This window comes from Copidosoma floridanum, unplaced genomic scaffold, assembly GCF_036245765.1.
Source record: "Copidosoma floridanum isolate Cflo_tuat_1 unplaced genomic scaffold, Cflo_Japanese_pri ptg000014l, whole genome shotgun sequence".
NCBI classification, from domain to species: domain Eukaryota; kingdom Metazoa; phylum Arthropoda; class Insecta; order Hymenoptera; family Encyrtidae; genus Copidosoma; species Copidosoma floridanum.
The window spans coordinates 9,806,073-9,827,716 of record NW_028321891.1 but is presented as its reverse complement, the minus strand read 5'-3'; the positions used below and the strand labels follow the sequence as shown (position 1 = coordinate 9,827,716).

Below are 21,644 nucleotides of genomic sequence, written 5' to 3'. Positions count from 1 at the left end.
TTCATCGCAAGGTGATGTTTACCTACATTGTGCACGTATTACTACTATATGAGTGGAGATACATCTCGATGCGCGTGGTCTAAATCTGAGAGAGAGACGATTGTTTATTGCCTCGAGCTCTTCGTCTCGACTTGTGTGCGTATAGGTAGTATGTGCAGGTTCGTCTCCATCTCTCGTATGTTGTTTATTATATAGTTGGCGATGACAATCTCTCGGGTTATCTAAGTTTTCAAATCTTTATCATGATAACTCGCATACTGCAATAAAACAAAATTATCTCCAGAGTAATTTACTTATTGATCATTGTAAGGGTATCAACAGGGTTGGTTTGAAAAAATTAAAAAAAAAAAGTGTAATAGATTAAAGTAAAAAAAAACCTTTTATCATAATTGTTCAACAAAAAATAGTATAGTTTCGTACAAAGGTGGATAAATTTTATTTTCTAGAAAAAAAAAAAAAAATTTATGTAATGCTCAAATATTTTTGTACACTAATTTCAAACAAATTTGTAAAAAAAAAAAAAAAAAATAAAATGATTCACGTCATTTCCAAGCATCGCACTTTTGCTCTAGCAAAAAATGCAAATATTTATTACTTTTTGCATGAATTAAATAACTTGTTTTTCCATTAGATGTTCCACTTTGATGATTTGGGGAATGATTTACAACTCGAGTGTCAAATTCATTTATTTCAAACGTCTATTAGATCCATGCCATTAAAAATAAATTTATACCATCACGTTGTGCATAAATTAAACTGTGCCGTTCAATGAAACCAACATTCTGGTGGTCTATACCAAAACAAATTTGAATGTACAGATACGCGCGAGATCAAAATTCAGACTTTGTCCCCCCACACGCACGTACAGCTCGCAAATATTACAGCTTAAATTTGTCAACTTTCGAATTTCCTTTCAAATCATTAGAGAGACGTTAATTGTCAACATACCTGTATCGTAGACGAAAATCACACAGACCCGCAAGTTTTTAACACTGACCTCGCAGTGCCTATACATTCTATCTCGGTGATTACATTCGCTCCTCCGTTTGGGTCGCCTGTCCTTTTCAATGATTGTACAGCTCTCAATTTGTTTGATACTGTTGTCAATTGCCACAAGGACTCCTCGCTATTTAATTACATTCATGTTGGTTTATGCGGGCACGGGCACAGCAACCTGATAGATATACCATACAAGTGACGCTCCTTACTGTACGTATTATAAATAAAATATATATGTGGTATGTGTAGTCAAGTCGGGCGCGTCCGTTCGACTTTCTTTTGTATTATTTGTGTCTAGCGCGAGGTAATCGCCGAACGCTCGATGCATCGTTAATTATAGGCGACGCTGGGGCTCCGAATGGAAGGATCGAGAGCACGTCAGCCGCGGATGACGTTTTTTCGCTCTGGGCCAAGTGCGTCCTAATGAATGGCTCTTTAGATTTTGATAGAAAAAAAAAGAGAGAGAGGAAGAGAGTTGATTATAGATTTTTTTTTTCAAATGTCGGTTTCGGGCTCGCCTCGAGATCTTGATTAATAATCATGAGTGACAGACCCGTGGGGGCCATCAATTTCTGAGGATATGGACGGATCGTTAAATGAGTTCGCGTATATGGGTGATTATTTATGCGAGAAAGGTTTCAGCGAATGTTTTTGTTTTTGTTTTTATTTTTTTCGGAAGTAATATTCATGGTATATGGAAAAAGGAATTTTGAAAAAGACGCGGTCGAGCAAAAACTCGAATCGATGAATAGCAACACTTTATTTTTCGACATATCCATGAAAATGTCCTTTCTTCTCCTACGCTTGAGCCATTAAAATCTGTGTCACGCAACTGTACACGTACGTATATGTTTGCTCTTGGCGTAAAGGTCATTTTTGCATTTATTGCTTTTCGAGAGTCTCCTCGAGATGAAAAAAAAAAACAATAACCGTTTCCACTACCGTCACTTTTATTGAAAAATAATATAAATAAGTTGGTTCCACATAGCAGGGAAGCTCCTTGTGTAAATCGACAATATAGCTCACGGTAAATGGGCGCATTTTCATAAATATACGCTCCCAAAAAGTCAAAGCCGCGCCCGGAAGTGAATTCGAAAGAGGCGCAGCACCGTATCGCCCCAGTTTCCCCGGGGCCCACCCCCACCCCCACCCCTACCACTAAAACTGCGAACAAAACTCAAACGCTCACCCGAAACTCGACTCTCTCTCGCTCCTCTCCTCCCCAAATATAACAGGTACACACACACACACACACACACACGTGCGCGACGGCACAAAGAAATTCTTCCGAATCTCCCGTGCGTGCGTTCGCCATCATCCATATACATACATCCATGGATAACATACAGCGAGTAATTCTCTCGTGGAAATGAAATATTTGCGGGTAAATTTCGCCCCCCCCCCTCGCTCCACCCGTACTCTGCTCTCTTTATGAATAATTTCGGTTCCGTATATAAGGGTAGGAAGCGAGAGAAACTCGTCAGCCCGGGGCCGCCCCGCGAGGTACATATATATATATGTATACCTTCTACATATATGTGTGTATGTATAGCGTACGCTGCCGCTGCGACAGCCTCGGGCCACTCGGTTCTAATTACGCCGAAGCGGGCTATACTATATAGGTGTATATACCGTGGCTGGCTGCTGCAGACCGAAAGAGAGAGAATAGAGAACTCGTGGGCCCCGCGGGCATGCCAGGATGGCCCCGGGGGCTCGCGTCGGTGTTTCCCTCCTCTGTCTTTCTTTTGCTGCAGTTGCTCCGCTTATACCCTTTGGCGCTTTTCTGTCTGCGTCTCTCTCTCTCTCTCTCTCTCTCTCTCTCTTTCTCTCTCTCTTTGCGGATGCGAACTTTTCGAGAGAAAAGGAGGAAAGAGAGCCGCAGCAGCCGCCGTGTGTATTGTGTATGTATCGTATAGCCTCAGAGCGGCGAATTTCTTACGTCACTCTCATTCCTTTCGTTTCCTTCTTCTCCTCCTCCTTCCTTGAGGACGTCATGATGATGATGATTTCGTTTCATTTCTTTTTTTTTTACTTGTTGTCGGCCTTCGCTGCTTTTTCACTTTTTTACGATGCTCCGGGACTTTATTGGTTCGTTAGGATTCCTCGCTAATTGTCAAAGTTGCACAATTTGATTTACCACTGCTGCTGCTGCGGGGGACAAAAAAATTTCCTCTCCGGAGAGAACCTAGAGCGTTTTTTTTTGTTTTTGGAAAATTTGCTTCCCGTGTTTTCGCAAAAAACTTGTATTGGAGAGCAAGTGAGAGTTTGGGGTGGTTCCTGCGAGTGGGTCAAAATTTTCATTTCAGAGTTGAGGTGATAACTGTATGAAAACATTTGTCACGATGACAATATGTTTTTAGTCGAGTCATTCAAACGAGCTTTGAAAGTACAGTCCTTAAAGTACATTGTGAGGGGTGCACTAGTTTATTGTTTTCCATACTTTTAGACTTTGCCGAATAGACTATGAACTTGATGGTATTGGTTATCCGTTAAATTGGAGTAGATTTCTTTTATATTGACTTACAAGAAAAAAAAAAAAAAAAAAAAAAAAAAAAAAAAAAAAAAAGCATAGATTTAAAGTAATTTCACCAAATACACGTATACAAAAAAAAAAATTTGTTTCATGTCACACTTTTTACAAACTCGGGTCTACAGTTATCAAACTTGGATCGCGATAAATCGGCCGATTTTCCATGAACTATCGCTTACAATTCCTTACCGAGTATATAGTCTCTCGTGTATACTGTATAGCACTGCAATACATTAGATAAAACGTCCCCATTTCCGCATTTTATTGACGATCTCTCTTCATTAGAGTCCCGAGTGGTAATTACTATACAACGTACCTACACTGGCCATAAAATCGAGCCTAGAGATACTTGAGCGCACACTCGTTTTCTAATTGAATTAACGATCTCCTTCTTGCATTTCTCTTCCTCTCTCTGCAAACGCATACGTACATGCATATATCGATCTGACGATGCAGTTGGGTCCTTCCTGTGCATGTTTACGGTGCAAATGATCTCCTTTATGGTACCTACGTTAGAGTATTCGCTTGGCCGCTCGATGGGTTTTAATTGGGTTTTTGATTGCTACCGGCAATTTTTTTCGTTTTACTTCTCAATCGATATTCCCCTATCGGAAACTAATTATTCATCGAAATACTACAAATTCGATCCCTTCCAACCACACTATATCAAGGATTATTACACGTGTATCCCTTCTAAATCATAAGCATGAAAAAACCTAGCAAAACTGTTACTCCTGCACATACCTCAGGATGGTAGTTTAACGACACTCGGCTTTCAAAAGCAATCACCTACCCGGCACGTGCTTCCGTGTCAAAAAAAAAAAAAAAAAAAAAAAAAAAAAAAAAAATCCAGCTTCAACCACATCTTATATACGGTGCGTAAGCATACACGCGCGTGGCATTAAACTCTCCCCCGTGTCCCATCTCGGCTGCCCCCCATCACCTACATTCCCATACATGCATATGTTTGCAAAGATGACACTCGAGGAGGAGAGTATTTATTATATATGTATATGCGAGTATGCGCGTAACTCAAAGCCCGTGCGTCATGATTATTCATATATTTTCGATCGACGACGACGACGATCGGCCGTAATTGCAGGGAAAATATGAAGACGACGCGGTCCCCCGTACTGGTGGACTCTCTGATCTGGTAATAAATCCGTCAGACGGGCACCAAGCATGTACAGGGGGGTAAGGAAGGGGGATACAGAGGTGCGCGCTCGCGGAGGTAATTAAGTCGGTGGCCGATCCGTGGGATGGGGGGTCGTACCGTTATACGCGTGCCGGTTTTTTTTCCAATGGCTCCGCTATACCAGTCGAGGTATTTCCTCTTTTTTTTTTTTCGGCGTTAAGTGTCCATGGCGTACTAATAGGCTCCTCCCACTCCTTGCGGATTTAAAACTCTGCTCCAGCGGGATCTTCTTTGATGGTCATGCGTTAATTGTTGTTCCGACACGGATTATATTAGATTAGCGGAATTATATTCCTATAATGGAAAAAAAGTTTTTTGGGGTGGTGAGAGGAGATAGTAAATCGTATCGTATAAGCTGTTTACAACAACTTTGCGTGCCGGGATCGTTTTCATCGCGTAACCCTTTGACAACGACGCCAAGTGGAAATTACTTAGTCCCGTTTGATTCGCTCGACGAATCCACTGCCACCCTCGATTAAACAAGGCCGATCGTTTGCTCGAAAAACTAATCCAATTCCCCCCCCTCGGCGCTCGCAGCTCCCTTCTGGCATGTACTTCTGTACGATTGTTTTGTTGTTCTTTTTTTTTTTTACCCCCTCTTTACCCTGCCGCCTGTCTCGAACCATTTGTACGCGTATACTCGCCCCTTTTCTTCTTCGCTCCCGTCTTTCTTCCTCTGTGTATCACCCCCCCCCCGCAGCCTCTCGGTACGCCCGAGCCAAAGGCACACACATGCAGTATCTTCCTGCGCTTCGAGTAATTGGCTCGGGGCGGTGCGTTGCGAAAATCTTTGTGCAGCCATTGCTCCCTCCCTCTCTGCGCGTTTGTACGTACGGGTGCGGTAAGTATACATCAGGTGTGCGCCATTGTCGATTCCAGAAACGAAATTTCAAGCGCCAAAAGGGTCCGTCATTAGCGGTGAGGTATCGCGTACTTTTGTTAAATTACGGGGCTGATTGGTGTGTGTGCCATGGAACGTCATTTTCTTTCATTCTCTCGCGTACGAGTGTGGCTGAAGTACATACATATATACCTCATGTGCAGTTTGGAATACACAGTTAATTGGCCATCGTCATTCAAAGCCGCTTTTTTACTACTTAGCCACTCGTCAATCTTCATATTTTTGCAACCTTTGCTCCTTTCAACATTATTAAGTGTACGGATTTGACGTTGCACCGTGATCATGTTATATTATCTATGCTTTTCATCAAATATTCGCTCTTTTATTATATCCAACGGCAAAACGGGTGCAACGTATTTTGTCACAATTGATAAGTACCTAAAATATATACTTGGATCGATTTTTTACCGATTGATGTTTCCTCTTTCCCCGCACTTACTCGGGACTGACAAAAGAAAAGAAAAAATAAAATCACCATATATACCCATTAGCACCCACCTGCATTAAAATAACAAACGCAAGTTATCTATTTTTCATCACGAGGTACTTTTCGATTAAACGCACGTAAAAGGAATGTTTTTACTATTTTTTATCTAGCCCCGCTTGTTTGTGCTGGTAAAAGATACCTCGAAACAAATTCTACGTACGCTTCGTTGTGATACCCAAGCTTTTATCGATCGACCGTATCACCGTTCGATCTCCGTTAGCCAATACAACTCGGTAAAATCAAATCTAATCATCAATTGGGAAACTCGATACAATCTCACAGTGCACGACTACGTAGAACAAGTACTATCCAAAAAAACAGGAATAATTTACGCCTCATTTGTTTTTTTTATCGTGGCATACCACTTTGAGAGACTTCGATCGTCAACAGCTCGAATTTTTGTGGTTTCTCGGAACAAGCAAGATATCAAGTAGTAGAAAGAAAAAAAAAAAAAAAAAAAAAAAAAAAAAAAAAAAAAAAAAGCTTCGGTGAAAAGCTCAACACTCACCGTTTCTGGCACGTGGGCTCCAGGTTGATGGCTCTGCGCACGTCCACGTTGCTCGTCGTCAAACTCCTCCTGAGCCAATCCAAGCTCCTGACAACGACCCCCGGCTCTGTTTTCACTAGTCCTTCAATTTTGACGACTAATCCGATCGTTTACCTCCTGCACTCGTTCTCGCACACCCGGTCCATACAGTACACCCAACCGAGTTTTTTCCAAAGCAGGACCAAATATCCGGATGTTAATCAACCCTTTTATATCGTACGAGCAAAAGGATGGTGTATATACGGCAATAGACAAACTCAACAGGACGTACACGCACACGAGGAGGAGGAGAAAGGTGGAGCGCGCGAGGTGATGGCTCGACGCGGACTGAGGGGCCAAAGAAGTCGGGTGTTTGAGCCATAGGAGCGCGCCAACCGTGTCGTGTATGCAGTATACACGTATAATGGAAAGTCGGGCCGCGCAAGCGCGAGGCCTCCTATTGGCCCGTGTTCGGCTGCTGCGAGGAGTGTATAAGCGCTCAGCAAGGAAGAAGGCGCGCGCCCGTGCCATTGAGGACGACCACGTGTGTGTGTATGGATACACGATAGAGCTTGCGAGCTTTTTGACAACGATCTTACTATTGTTTTTCTTTTCTCCCCCAAGCGAATACTGCTCGACAACACGTAAACGTGCAGTTTGACAGAGGCGATGGGACAATGTAATTGATGATGCAGTGTGCCCCAATGTAAAAGAGCTTGCAAGAAAGAAAAAGCTGCGGAAATCAAAACAGCCAAGCAGAGAGAAACGCGTGAAAAAAAATATATATATAAGCGTCAAGTGCCGAGGGCTCGACCGCGCTTCTTTGTTGCGGGGGGCATGCGAGGATAATGGAGAAAGAAAATGTAAAAGAAGAAGGAGCACGAATAAATGATTATTGGTATTTGGTGTGTGTGTACGTAAAGGGTTGTAAAGCGACGCCGAGCTGGCGCGGCTCTCGTTTTGATACATTTGGCCACCGGCTGCACCCAGACAGATGGTGTGCTATATGTACATATATATACCCTCGCATCAGAGCTTCGGGCAAAGTTTGTAGCTCTGCGTCCGTATGCATATACATGCACTGTACACAGGTACTGTATAGAGGGAGGGGTGCGATGTACTTATTTGTTTCAGGTGCTCAGCTTGCAGTCGAGAGTATATAGGAACGCTGCGCTCGGTGAACCTACGCATTTTGTTGTTTTCCCTCCGTTTTATTTTCCACATCGGCTTATCGGTGCCGTTGGAGCTCGCACCGTTCGAATTCGATCTTATCTGCCACGCGATAAGATATAACACATATATTCCGCGATGCGCGTTTCTTTTGTTTTTCCATTGTTGTTGTTTGTGGTGATTAAAAATTATTCTTGGTTCAATATTAGCTGTCTCTCTCTCTGCGTGGAGTGTCAAAAGAAATCAGAGAGAGAAGAACTCTGTGTGGACGAGGGACGCGTGGCTGGTACGAAACAAAAAAAAAAGGAAAATTGCGAGGAGATGGGCACAACAAAAAAGTTGGAATACAAACCATGAGAATTTATTGTATGCCTATATATGTTTATAAATAAATATACGTGGAGGAGAGTAGCGTGGTGTTACACGCGGAGTTGAAGGGGAGAGAGAGAGAGAATGGGGGTAGCCCCGGGCAAAGACGTCCACGGCCAACAACATCGTTCGACGGCGCCTCGGGAGCCTTTCCAAGCCGATTCTCCGTGTGTACTTGTAGGTATGTATATACACGTCGCCGTCGTCGTTGTCTCCTCTCTCGCTGCGGGCGAAAATCGACGGGCTTACCGGGCATTTCGTCAGGGACGAGTGACCCTCTTGGGCTTACGTGTACACGCGCAGAGAGACGGAGGTATATTGGCCGCATCTCTGCACAACCAAGTATATAACATGTGCCGAGCTACGCGGTTTTTTTTTTTTTTTTTTTTTTTTTTATAAAACGCATCGCGGTTACGAACAACCAAATCCATGTGGTGCTCTTTTGAACGAGAAAAACCAATGTAGGGTGAAAAACAATTGGATCGACAGTGCAATGATTCTCGATAATGTCGGATTATTGAAGTATCCCGTTCACCTGAAACAAAGAGAGTGACGAAATGAAACTAGGCCACGAAACCGTCTATATAACCCTGGGTATAGAACATCGGCACGGTTACGTTCCGTGGCGGGCTCGTGCGCGCGCGATCGGCATCGTCACGTACATCCCGGTTCGATCGGCTACTAAACTCACGCAGGCAATCGTGAATCGAGTTGTTGCCGAAAGCCATCGTATACAGGCATTCACCGCTAGTCGGTGCTTTTTCGAGACTCGCGCTGAATCGTGAGCCGATCGGCTGTGGGAACGGACGATTGCGGGAGCCTAATATTTCGACTTACCGATACCCCGCTCGTTTTCATTCGGAAATAAGTAGGTGACCCGAGGAAAAGTGGGAATTTTGGGGCCTTTTTTTCCTCCGTAGGGGAGATAAAAACGCTTTAGGGTACAAGTATCGGTTGTATACATGTATTTCAATATTCTTTGGCTCGCCAAGCTCGTACACGAATAATTTTCACAGAGACCGCTCGGTTAGAGCAACGAACGAAACATAAGTCTCAGCTCCTCGGCGTAGTCCTCGTCCTCCGGCTCGTCCACCGGAAAATAGTCCTCGTCTTCGTCCTCCTTAGTCCTGGTGGCCTTGCAGTCGTTCAAGTTCGGCAAGGGGCCGTTTTTGCAGTTCCTCTCCCAGCCGGGCCAGTGCTTGAGCCCCTCCATCTTGAAGATCTTGTCGGCGCATACGATGTCGTCCTGGATGTCGTCGTTGGCAAAGTCGTCGCATTTTTTCTGGCACTCGCCGCCGACGCGGTAACGGCTGCACCACTTGTCGCTGCTTATCTGGAAGACGCCGTACGAGTAGCTGGACTTGCTGCCCGGGCCCCGTATCAGCGAGGTGTTGAATTTGCTCTCGTGCTGCATCACGCAGACCAGGTGGGCGATGAACGACTTGTTGATCACCTTCGACCGGCGGAGCTCGCTCGCGGCGTCGCATTTTTTCAGGATGCGGGCCGAGCTTGGCTGCCGGGAGACGACGAAGAGGAGACACCACGCCAGTGCTACCAGCCGCGCTGATCTTCCGACCGAGGGTCCCATGCTGGAAAAAAAAATTAATTATGTTGACTATGTGTCACGTGGTCACCGGGATAGGAGGTTTCAAAGAGTAACTGTACACGTGGAATTCAGTTTTTCGTCAAGTCGAGCGTTGAAATCTACCTTTACCGTGATTAACTTGAAGCTTTTCGTTACGTCAATCCGAAATTTCTTTCGCTTACTTTACACATGTATATAAGAGTTAAGTTGAAGTCTAAGCTTTTTGCCACTCGACAGAGTTCACCCCATTATTATATCCCACGATATGCGTGTGTGAGATACTTTTTTGAAAATTGACTTAAACTTTTCAATATGAAGTGTTGTAAACGCTTTAAACACATACTTAAGAAGAGATAAAAACTTTTCTTTTTTCAATTCAAACTACGTAAAAAAGGTTATATCTCATTTCCATCATCCATCAATGGTACCCTTATCGCGTACTTATACTTGTCAACGCAAGAGAACAAACTTATTATCTTCATTTTTTTACTATAAAACAAAAGACTTGACCAATATTGTGAAAAATCGAGTTTAACACTATATTCAAGTTAATGCTTTTCGTTTTTCAAGACTTCACTTGAAGTAACACACTTTCGAGATTTAGTTCATGAATTTGAATAGGTAAAAAACAACTAATTAATAACTTAAACTCACTTATTCAAGCGTGCAAATGATATCGAGAAAAACCACAACTGTTCTTTGTAGTGATAATTTCTACAACTATCGACACTTTAACTTGCCCTTTCTCTACGTACTCCTTACCGACTTGTCACTGGTGTATTATATTCAAATAATTTCAATAACCACTTGGCACTACTAAAATAAAAATTAGCACATCATACTTCACCGCTTTACAGAGTAAAAAAAAAAAAAATATGTCTATTTCGACAAACAACTTACACGAAGCTCGCGTAATCACTGAAGTACGGAGGACGGTATCGCTTGGGCACTCTCGGCAGCAACAATCGCTATATACTCGCAGATTGCAAGTCTCTCATATAAGGCAAATCAATTTATACGCACCGATAAATCTGACAAATAATAAATTGTCTAACTTAGCAATATCCCCGCTACCGCAGGTAGCAGAGAGAAAGGGGGAAGAGAGAGAGAAACTCGAGCTTTGATCTGCTCTGTTATAACAAAGTCTTGTCAACTTTATAATTTTTTCAACATCTGCGTGATGCTGATTTGGATAATTGCGTACGTGCGATCAAATTAATACTTATAAAATTTATGATAAAATTTTGTTACTTACCAAGTACACAATATATTGTAAAAAAAATTATTTCCAGTGAAACGTTGGTTAATTGCGCGGAAACTAAGTTGCAATCATCAATTATTAAAAACACATGTGTATACGTAATCGTACACATTTAATCTCATCGATCCGACGCGAGATAAAAATCGCTTGGTTATCAACTACGATAAAATGCTTGTAAAGTCTAATTTTTTCTCAATACCGTATCTTCAATATCACCAGCACGTGAACTTGATAAGAATATTTTTCGTACGAATCGCAACAAAACCCAAAGAGTGAGGGTTTTGGTTGTCGGAAAAAATCCAGAAACAAGCAAAAACCAACGAAAAACTAACGTGATTACAAAGTGTTCGTAATGACGAAAAAAAAAAATACATCTCTGAGGACTTCCCCCTCAAAGGTAAGCGTGTATCTATCTATCTCTCTCTCTTTTTCACTCGTTTATACGTATAAAAAATTGTTTACAAGCGCGAGAAGGAGACATAGAAGAAAATAATGCGATGTTTTTCGTATCCTCCCGCGCTACATGTGCGAGTACATTATATATACAGAGAGAAAATATAGCGGGCACAAGTTGCCCCGGGGGAGACAGAGAGAGAGACACAGTCCGCGAAAGCGAAGGAGGAGGAAGAAGAGAAATGAGGCTGCGGGGCTTCCACGTATACCTATAGGTATATTTTTAAGTGCGCACCTTTCCCTTTGTCCCCTTGAATTTGCGTGCATACGTACATTATTTTAATCATAGTTGTACAGGGCAGTAATGATTCACGTTAGGCTCTGAAACGTAGCTTTACCGTATAGAGTAGTTGAAAAAAAAAAAAAATGTTTTATACAACGCACAGTCAAAATCTCACAAATACTCTCGTAGCTATTTCGCGGGGGCGCTCATTTTCCCTCTGTCCCTTCCTCCTCCCCGTTTTCCAAGAACCGCGAGAGCAACTGCTTCGGAGTGCATCCTTTCGTTTCGTACATAATATACGACACAGAGAGGGATATACATACGTCGCCAACACCACCGCCGTCGCGTAAATACGTGACTTTGAAGCGGGTCGCGTCGCAGCCGCGGGCGGAGGACACCCCTCCCGGATCCTCCTTCTTTTCCCCCTCCTCCGCGGCTCAAACACCCCCTTTTCATTTATCCCTCTTCTCTCCCGCCCCCCCACCTTTTTTTTGGTTCCATCGCACCGGTTACACAGAGCGAGTTTGGGTCCGTACCGTAATTGTTTTTACGAGTGTTTGCGCACGAAAGATATTGGGATTAACTGTGCTGCGGCTGCAGCGCAGGTCAGCTCGATTGTTTTCGCAGTACTGGGGTCTGCGGTCGCAAAGGAGATAAGAGATGCTCACTTATTCGCCAGTAATGGTGCGGGTAATAGATTTTACACGCCAACTCACGTGTTTTTACGCGGTGCGAGTTAAATAAGCTCGATTATGTATAGCTTCATCCCTTGTATATATGTACTCGTGGTCGTGGTCGATGGCCAGCAAAACTTCACTCTTTGATGAAATAGCGCGTAGGTGTACTGTTATTTACCCGTTGCACCGGCTATTAATTTTCTCTGCGCAAATACCGCACCCGCATCATCATCATCATCCAGTTTAATTTAGTTGGGTGTTTGGGTTATTGGGGGGAAAAGCAATAACCACAAAAGCAGACAAGAGCTAAAAAAAAAGTGATTATCACAAAGGAATCATCTCGGAATAGTATTTTTTTATTTTTCAACGGCCCAAAAACATACATACGTACATCGCTCGTTTAGTCACGAACTTTGTCGATCCCGCCGGCGCGCAAAATCGATGAACCGAGGCTTATTCGAGGAGAGCCGTTTCGACAGCCAACGATGACTTTTCGCGGCACCACCGTCCGACTCGACAATCATTTTTTATTTTACTGCTAATAATTCGAAAATTGCTGCCGGCACTCGCACGCTTTTCTGCATTACTCTGCGCCCAGCCGATCGATAGTACTATTGAACGTTATGCAAATCGGTGGTGCCAGACAGCTATATCCCTCCGCGCGATTAATTTAGCTTGACTTTCACCCTTCGTACCGCTCCTCTCAACGCAATGTTCCCCCCATGCCTCCGATACTGCACGTAGATGTACACCGCAAATAAAGCAAGTATATACGAGAGTTAAAAAGGCCTATATGGAATATAGTAAAGGCCGGTAATTAATATCCATTCATATACCGATACGCACATGATATCGGTATCCTTTGTCTCCCCCCCCCCCTCCCTACCATTTGTGCGTCGGTGGATAAGCCGGCCTCATTGAATTTTGCACGAGCATATTATACGTCCCTTTACTTACACCACTCGCCGGTATTGGTTGAGCAGCCGGGTATACGTTACTAATTACGATCTGGTGATTAATTAAGAGCCCGCGTATCTCGGTAGTCACCGGCTCGTCAGCCTCCCCTACACCCCTCTCTTTCTCTCTCTCCAGCACTCGCCAATGCTCCAACATGAGTATATATATATAAGCTGTGATGAGCAAATGGATCGTGTTCCTTCCTTTTATCTTATCTCTCTCTCTCTCTTTCTCCGGGCCCGAGTAGCCTGTAATTTCATACGCGCAGGAACTCGACTAGCTGCTACAATTTTTCTTTTCTTTTTTTTTCAAGGCAGCTGATGGTTTCTTTTTCAGAAGCTGAGCTTTTAAAGAGGCTCCGTTACGTTAGCTTTTGTTTTTTTTTTGTTGTTTGTACGGATACCAACAACTCGGCATACATTTAAAAGTTATTTTTACAAAAAAGTTCTCTTTTTTTCCTATTTTTTTCTTTATCTCGTGGTTGAAAATAATAATAAAAAATTAAAAAAAACAACCCATAGCCCTGTCACGCGAAGTTCATCCTTCGCGTACAGACCCTCTCGTGCGCCTCTCTTTCGTTACCCCCTCGCAGCGAAAACGTCGACCTAATAAGCGTACAGCGCTGCCATTGACGAAAAAAGAGGAGGCGGCTCTCGGGCTCTTTTAGCACACGTAGGTTCACGGATATGGGAGGAGGAGGATGATATGGGAGTTTGGGCCCTAAGCGCATCCCACGGCCATTTACTATGGGAGTCGATCGCGGGCCTTTCTTTCTCAAGGTATACTCTTTTTGTTTTCTTGTTCTCCCTCTCTCGTAATGCTCCTCTTTTTAGACTGATGCAAGCTTAAAAAGATTTTTCTCTCGAATAAATTTTTTTTTTTTTTTTTTCAATTTTTACTCGCAATTACTGCACAATTTCGATGTATGAAAAATGTATATAGGTACCCGTATAATGTGTATACACGTAAAACGCAAATTCACAGAGAAAAGAAGAAAACACCCGAGGTACACACACACACACTCCATCAGCCGTAATAAAGAGCCAAGGGGAGCGGCGCTTTTTCATTGTTCGCTCGTTCACCGGCACAAGTGTCTCACGCGGCAAACGAGACGAAAGGAGGAGAGGAAGAGCCGCGAGAGAAAGAGAAAGAGAGAGAGAGAGCTAGTCGAAAGCGGGGTGGGCGCGTGAGAAGAGCCGAGCGAGCGAGAGAGACGGGCCCGGGGGGCGAAAAAACGAAGGGGGTGGGGTGGGGGTGGTGGACCGGCTCATCTCCTCAAAATGATTCATAGCGTATGGTAATGCGCGTTCGGGCCACGGATGCGTGGGTGATCGACTTTGCGCCTCGGAAGGGGTGGAGGTTAAACGTATACGAGCCCACGCGTCGTTGCACGGGTCGTGCAGGGCCGCCGGACCCTTGGGTCCATGGGATGTGTATGGGTGCCCGCGAACGCGGAAGATACGTATAAGTACGGGTAGGGGGGGTTGTGAGGAGGTGGGAGGTACAAAGGAGGAAGGAAGGAGAGTCGACGCATGCTGAAAAGAGCACGTGTCCTCGGGGAGTTGCATGGGCGTCATGCGGGGATCAGAGAGAGAGAGAGAGAACTTGGTGGTGGTTGGGTGGACGCGGCGCGGGGATTTAAAAAGTTGGGCTCCCTAATCGCCCGTTGTCGATCTCTTGGTGTTCCTTCGACGATCTATCTCGAGACCGGATGTGTTATCTCTTTGGATTCCTTCTTTTCTTTTCTTTTTTTTTTTTGATTACATTAAAGTCCGCATGCTTAGTTTGGGAGTAACGTGTTGCAATAGTGTAAAGTTTAAAAAAATGAAGATACTCCACACGGCTTACAATAAAAAAAAAAAAAAAAAAAAAAAATGCGGGTAATCGTGAAACGGTCGTTGTGTGGACACGTTTCGTTCGTTTGTTCTGCACTCACGCCTGTACCTCAGGCAAATCCATACAACTCCTTTTTTTTTCTTTTTCCTTTACTCGAGATGGACCCCAAGGAGATAGCGGGTATACCGGTAAACAAGAGAAAGGAAAGGGTTTTACGAGAGATTTGGCCTGGGGCCCGTAAAATTCTTGCACACGGAGTGCCAATGTTTGTGTACGCGTGCATATACATTGAGGCCTCTCGAGGGGACCAGCTCGTAATAAAAAAAAAAAAAATAAATAAAAAAAAAAAAAATAAAAAAAATAATGAAAGAAAGGGTGGCAGTAGGGGGTAGGGGAGAGAAGACGATGGGCCCCTAAGGCACCTTTGCGAGCAATAGGCTTGTTTTATACAGGCAGCCATTAAAACGGCCGGCATTGAAAAGGTCGTGAGAGAATCGCGAGAGTCGCTTCGTGTATGTGTGCGGATTGTTATTATGAATGCCCACAATGGCAAGGTGACGCTCTTTCTTTTCCTCTCGCAACTTGCCTTTTCTTTCTCCACTTATCGCCCCCTCGTTCCTTGCGCACGTATAAATTACATGGTTTATTTGGCTCTTGATGGCAAAAGGGTACTTACGCACGTGATTTTGTTTACCAATTAAAAAACCTGAAAGGAGGTGTGAATAACAACAAAAAAAAAAATCACTTTTGCATTTTGAAATTCATTTATTTTCACGATTTTTCGGATGCACCTACTTTTATCTTTCGGACCCCACCTTAACATCCCGAAGTAAGTAGATACTGCTCGCATGAGGTCAGACGAATCAATCAAGTATATAATTATACACACGATTTCTCTCCACGTTTCAGTCAAATACACATAGGCTATATACTCAAACCACATATATATATACTGTAATATACCGAGATGTTGTACATATACATATAAATGTTAACCATATCGATGTTCATTTTCCTTTTTAGATACAGAGAAAAACGAGCAGTTTCCCGGAGAGATGGTTACGAGTATAGAGGACTTGAACGACGACTGCGTGATCGAAATCCTGTCTTACTTGCCTGTCCTGGACCGATTTAGATCCTACAGAGGTTTGTACAAAGGGAATCACCATCTAAAAAAAAAAAAAAGCCAACAATGATGTAATCCCTTTGCCGCTGTAGTGTGCAAGCGCTGGAAGACACTGGGCGAGCTCTCGTGGCAAAAGACGAAAACTCTGAGCTTACGCCGTGACTTCTGGGGCCTGAGAAGCGAGAGCCGCTTCATAGTTAACCGCCACGTGCTCAAAAAGCTCCTCGAGATCTGCGGCCGATACTTGGTCCACGTGAGCTTGTCCAACGTCGTCCAAAAGAGCGGCCTCCCAGACAGCAACGTTCGCGTCAAGTCGTGCAAGTTCGTCTTCACCCTGATCCGCGAGCTCTGCCCGAATGTGCGGTCCATCGACGCCGGCGAGCCGTTCCAAGACTGCACCCTCGAGTACGTGGCCTCGCACTACTCCAACCTTACGCACTTTGCCGTTCGCGTGGCCGAAAATTTCGAGCCCATCCTGGCCCTTCTCTTCAGCAATAACAGGAACTTGAGACACGTCCGGCTCGAGGGCTGCCGCATCAATGGCACCTGCCTCCTGGCTCTGAACCCCGAGGCGCTGCGGGAGTTTCACTTTGTCGACAATCAAGTCGGCGAACCCCAGCACCTCATAGACGTACGTTGCTCATTACCATTATTATATACCCCTTCCAACAAGTTTTACCGATTCGCCAACCCATCGCCAGTTGTATACCTACTCTTTGACCACATGCCTTCTGTGGGTTAGGGTTGCACGGGGATTCAATGTGATATTTTGCCCTACTTTTTAGGCACTGGAGGGCTTCGGAAACATCCGCATCTTGAACCTGACGCGGGTTGCCGTGGAGGACGACCAGGCGTGCATGGACCGCGTTCTGGAGGCGGTTCGTCAAAACGCGGCGAGCGTCGAGCACCTGTACCTCAAGTTTTACGATAACCGTAGGGAGTACATAGATCACTCGTTCGTGGCTGCATTCAAAAACCTGGAGAAACTCCACGTCGACGGGGACATCATCGTGAACGACAAGTTCCTCGCGATCGTCGCCGCCAACTGCACGAAGCTCAAGAGCTTACAGCTGTCCAGTGAGTTTTTCCTCCCCCCCCCTTCTGTATCCTTTTACTCCAGTTACGAGTGAACTCACCCCCCCTGGGTTTCAGATTCCACGTGTTTGACGGATGCCGGTATCGCGAGTATCGGAGGCTTGCCGGAGCTGCGGTGGCTGTCCTTGAACGCGCTCGAAGGTACAACCGACGGGGCCCTGGGCGGCTTGGTGAACCTGCGGCTCCTGGAAGTGCGGCGGTGTCCCAAAGTCGGGGTCGGCGGGTTGTCGAAGCTGTTGGGGTCGTCGCGGAGCATCGCGGCCCTCTGGTGCATATGCTGCGGCCGAGTGCCTGCGTCGGAGCTCCTCGAGGCGGCTTGGGACCCGACCGGCACTCCCCGAAACTTGGCCCTGAGACTCGACAATTCGGACAGCGAGGACTCGCCCTTCGTCACTGACGTCCAAACCCTGTTCGCTTCCGAGGACCGCGTGGTCAGGCGGGTCAGGCAGCTGTGCTACAAGTGCTTCAAGTCGCCCAGTGACGGCTGCGACGTTTGCTGCAACCTCGAGGACGAGTTCACCGTGCAGAGGACCTAAGACTGGATGGTTTTCTTCATTTCCACTTTTTGCTACACTGCAGTTACCTTTTTCCTCTTCCAAGTGTTATTTGCGTGCATTCGAGGCCTGTTTATTTTATTTCAATGTTTCATTATATATTATGTACTCGTAACACTTGATTACGGAAGACTGAAGTTGATTTATTTTTGCATCGTCGCGAGCAGCCACGTTAATAAAGGAAGAAGACAAAAAATATAGTCGAGTTGCTATAAATCGTCAATTGTAAGTCCCAACCGCGCTCTCCCAACCATCGAAGACACTTACCGACGAAATTCATCATTTGGCTCGTAGTGCCTTTTCTTCTCGCGCCTGACCGCGGGCTGACGAATGGAGCCATTTATTACGCATTATACAACAAAGAGAGAGAAGGGGTGGGCTCGTTGATTGACGTTTCGACACGAGCCACACACGGCGATTTTCTCGAGAGGGACCCACGCTTTTCCGAGTTCCCTGTGACGCTCGTCTTTCACGGCTCTACGGTCCTCCCCGCTAGGGAGGAAAAACGATTCCCTGTTATTCCCACATCAGCAAAGGACCGTCTTTTTACGAGCATCCATCCGAGATTCAGTTCATTTTTTACGGCCACCCCTTAACAATTCTGCCCAATGAGCGGGAAAGAGCTTGGTGTCGTTTCTCGCTACTCCCGCTCGCTGCGCCTGCCAATTACATCGAGGTGCGATAATTTTTCCGGCCACTCTCGCACCTCGTAATGACTACGGTTACCGAGAAAAATTATCTCGGTTTTTTCCCGATGCTTTCTGGTCAGCCGAGACGCGAGACGACCCCCTCTTATAGTGTTGCTTTGCAGAAATTGTAAACAAGTTGGTTGGGCCGAGCAAAGAAGAAGAACACCTTGAGACCGATTGGTTTTCCGATGTAAAAAAAGGGAAACCAACTCTTTTGTTTCTCTTGAAATGTTGACTACCGATTATCCAAAATTTGCACTCTTGGTGGTTCCCCATTGCTCGAAAAACGTCATCGCAAACATCCATCCCCCCTGAATTAACCTCCGCGTTCCCACTTTGCGAGCTCCAAAACGAGGCCAATTGCCCCCCTCCGCCTCCTTCCCACGTTCGGCAATTTCAAGCCTCGCGAGCAAACGAGGAGCGCACGCTCGTACAAGCCCTCACCCGACACGTATCGCTTCGATTTTCTCAATCGAACCCATCTCGCGCACACCCTCAAAACTCCACGTCCCGCGCGGGCCACTCTTCCGTACGTACAGCTGTGCACGTATGTATACACGCGTATAGGTGAAAATCCAGCCGGAGGCGCTGCCGATTTTCCCGAGCATCGCGCGAAAACACACAGTTTCGCGCTCGTCCTCTCTCCCTCTTTATACCCATTTCCCATCAGCCACCCACTGCACCGCGAGCGCCAAATTGGCCCTTTACGTATGTGTACGCGCGCTCATGCTTCGTACGGGTATATGTATACGTGCCACCCGCGGCGACCCTCGCGTATAAAATAATGCACGCGCACGCGTGACCCCACGGGACGCGGTGTAGCTGGTCGTGGGAGCCGATTAGAGATCCATCGCAGATTCGCGGTTTATACAGGTATAGGTATACGTATAGGTGAATCCTTCTTTTTTGCCGGTGGCCCTGATTTCCTACCCTTCTTCTTCTCCATTGCGGGATGAGCGTGCAATCTTTGTGTGCTTCATGAGTTTCGTGACGGCATAACTCGACGGTCCCGTGTTACCCACGACTCGCCGAAAAATTGAGTAAACCGTTCTAATCGACATGCAGATGAAGGGGAAAAAAAAAAAATCGGTTCCAACTGGTACTCTTTGTCGATGATCCGATGACGCGAGCGCGCCTCGGAAGGAGATAAAGGGACGGAATGACACGAGGCTCGGGTGGTGAGGAAAAAAAAAAAGAGATGCCCGCGAGGAGAGACGTACGGATGGATGGCGGAGGAAAAAAGGGACGAGGGCGCCCGGGGCCAGCTCGGAGTTTGAAAACCAACGTAGGCCCTCGGGGTACTTTGGGCTATCTCTCTTGCGTACACGTGCGAGAGCTCTCCGGCCGTGTGTACCCCCCACTTCATTAATATTTCATTTCGTTGCTTATCGTTACCTCGAAGCTGCGGAGCCCCACGCTCTCTTTCTCATTCTGCCCGTTGAGGCCCGGCTTTGCCGCGGTGTGGAGCCTCGGGGCATCGTTACTGCCTCTTAGGAACAAGGAAGACAGACAGAGAGAAGAGGGACATAAAGAGCGCCGGAGAAACGAGGAGAGCCGAGGTGCCGATGGTAACTCGTATAGTAAAACAAATTTTGGATCTTTTTTCATTTTTTTTTACCGAACAAACTCGTTTGAAGATATATTGTTGGTGCGGGCTAGGGATGAAAGTGTTGCTGGGACAGTTTCTATCGACATTAGTTTTTCTTTAACTACGGACTGATGTGGTTAGTCGATCAGGATACTGTGCAATTCGTTTCAAATGGGCACCTGTTAAATGAAAATTTTTACAGGTAGAAGATATGCTTCCTCGTGTTTTGGTTATTTTGGAGCATAGATTTTTTCGAGCTTACACCTATCAATACTCCGGGTGATCTGATGTCACTTTGATTACGAGTAAAAAATTAGTAGCGCATCGATTTCGAGTTTAAAAAGATACTATCTCAGTTTGGTAAGCCAAAGTAAAGAAATCGTCTTAACTATAAAATCCAAATTCGGATGTAAAATAGGTTTGTTAAACATTTTTGGCTACATATATTTGTATACTTTGAAACGCGTTACAATATTTACGTACAACACTTCTGATGAGAGTACGGGGCATATCATTGACAGTATAGGTGATGCCGTTGATTCGCAACAATTGTGATAAAAGTAGCTCGAAAAGAATCCAAATCCAGTGAACGAATCAAAGTGTCACACCCAAGATGAATTATGGGGTCTATACATGCCTAAAGGATAATCGAGAGGGGATTGCTATGAAAAAAAAAAAAAAAAAAAAAAAAAAAAGATAAGCGGACGAATGTATGTGCGGGCCAAAGAAGAGGGACGTAAACAAAACAGGGTGGGCGAAAAAAAAGAGGGACAAAAATAAAAGCAGATGATAAAAACGAAGGGAAGTTGGGTCCACCACTGCTGCCGTCCCCGAGGCGTGCATTGTTTCGCTGCCATAAGATACCCTTGGGCCTTTGCTTCTCCTCCATCCTGCCTCGTTCACTGCTCTGGTTTGCCTTCAGTTGCGTTTCTTCCCTCCTGTTCGTATCTCCGACATCCCCACACTGTATCTCCCTCGACCTGAACCTTCATCAGTAAGTATATTACATGCACTCGAACTTCGTCGTCGTACTATTGATGTACAGCGTCTTTTTTGCGGCTTATTTTCCATAGCTATATGTAAGAACGAAAAATTTTGAGCTACGCTACGGATCACAGGGCAAATTGATGAAGGACAATAATAAATACGTAGGATAGGGATGGCACAATAACACAAGAAAAGGACTACCCTTTTTTGATCATTAAAACCTGTTGCTTATGAATACTTTTCGATGTAGATTACCAGGTGTCATTTAGGTTTAACCTAAAGTACCCATGAATAAAAAACAAAATGGTAATATTACCTACCTTGTTGGGGATGTTTACTGGAGGAGCATCGGCAAGTCATGGATCAACAGGTAGTGGAGGATGCGTCTGATCAATAAGCAATCAATTTTTGTTTGTTTGTTTAAGTAAACGTTTAA

The 21,644-nt window shown here is 45.0% G+C and overlaps 3 protein-coding genes across 4 annotated transcripts in view; 1 reads left to right on the top strand and 2 right to left on the bottom strand.

The window, feature by feature from the left end:
- The window catches only part of twz (BTB/POZ domain-containing protein twz), a 28,420-nt gene extending 21,662 nt beyond the window's left edge, over window positions 1–6,758 (bottom strand). Inside the window, exon 1 of the mRNA XM_089592017.1 lies at window positions 6,621–6,758. The gene's annotated coding sequence lies outside the window, so the exon portion shown is untranslated. The remainder of the gene's footprint in view (window positions 1–6,620) is intronic.
- Window positions 6,759–9,119: 2,361 nt separating this feature from the next.
- On the bottom strand, window positions 9,120–10,751 carry LOC106637429 (lysozyme-like). 2 transcript variants are annotated; one of them, XM_014350211.2, is made up of 2 exons: window positions 10,663–10,751; window positions 9,120–9,766 (listed from the first exon to the last, which is right to left on the bottom strand). In XM_014350211.2, exon 2 carries the CDS (start codon window positions 9,763–9,765, stop codon window positions 9,205–9,207), a length of 561 nt encoding a protein of 186 aa, XP_014205697.2. In that variant the 5' UTR covers window position 9,766; window positions 10,663–10,751; the 3' UTR covers window positions 9,120–9,204. The 2 variants fall into 2 exon arrangements, with proteins under 2 accessions (XP_014205697.2, XP_014205706.2); XM_014350220.3 differs by lacking the exon at window positions 10,663–10,751 and adding an exon at window positions 10,525–10,633.
- A 5,451-nt stretch (window positions 10,752–16,202) lies between these two features.
- LOC106635879 (putative RNA-binding protein EEED8.10) lies at window positions 16,203–18,124 on the top strand. The gene is made up of 4 exons (XM_014348070.2): window positions 16,203–16,315; window positions 16,388–16,926; window positions 17,081–17,372; window positions 17,448–18,124. The coding sequence occupies exons 1-4, from the start codon at window positions 16,225–16,227 to the stop codon at window positions 17,924–17,926; spliced, it is 1,401 nt and encodes a 466-aa protein (XP_014203556.2). The 5' UTR covers window positions 16,203–16,224; the 3' UTR covers window positions 17,927–18,124.
- Window positions 18,125–21,644: the final 3,520 nt, after the last annotated feature.

Bases quoted from the DNA above. Each gene is read 5' to 3' on its own strand.
- LOC106637429 (XM_014350211.2), bottom strand. From the start codon at position 9,765: ATGGGACCCTCGGTCGGAAGATCAGCGCGGCTGGTAGCACTGGCGTGG.
- LOC106635879 (XM_014348070.2), top strand. From the start codon at position 16,225: ATGGTTACGAGTATAGAGGACTTGAACGACGACTGCGTGATCGAAATC. The intron at 16,927-17,080 runs GTACGTTGCTCA...CCTACTTTTTAG, and splicing joins AACCCCAGCACCTCATAGAC to GCACTGGAGGGCTTCGGAAA. The intron at 17,373-17,447 runs GTGAGTTTTTCC...CCTGGGTTTCAG, and splicing joins CAAGAGCTTACAGCTGTCCA to ATTCCACGTGTTTGACGGAT.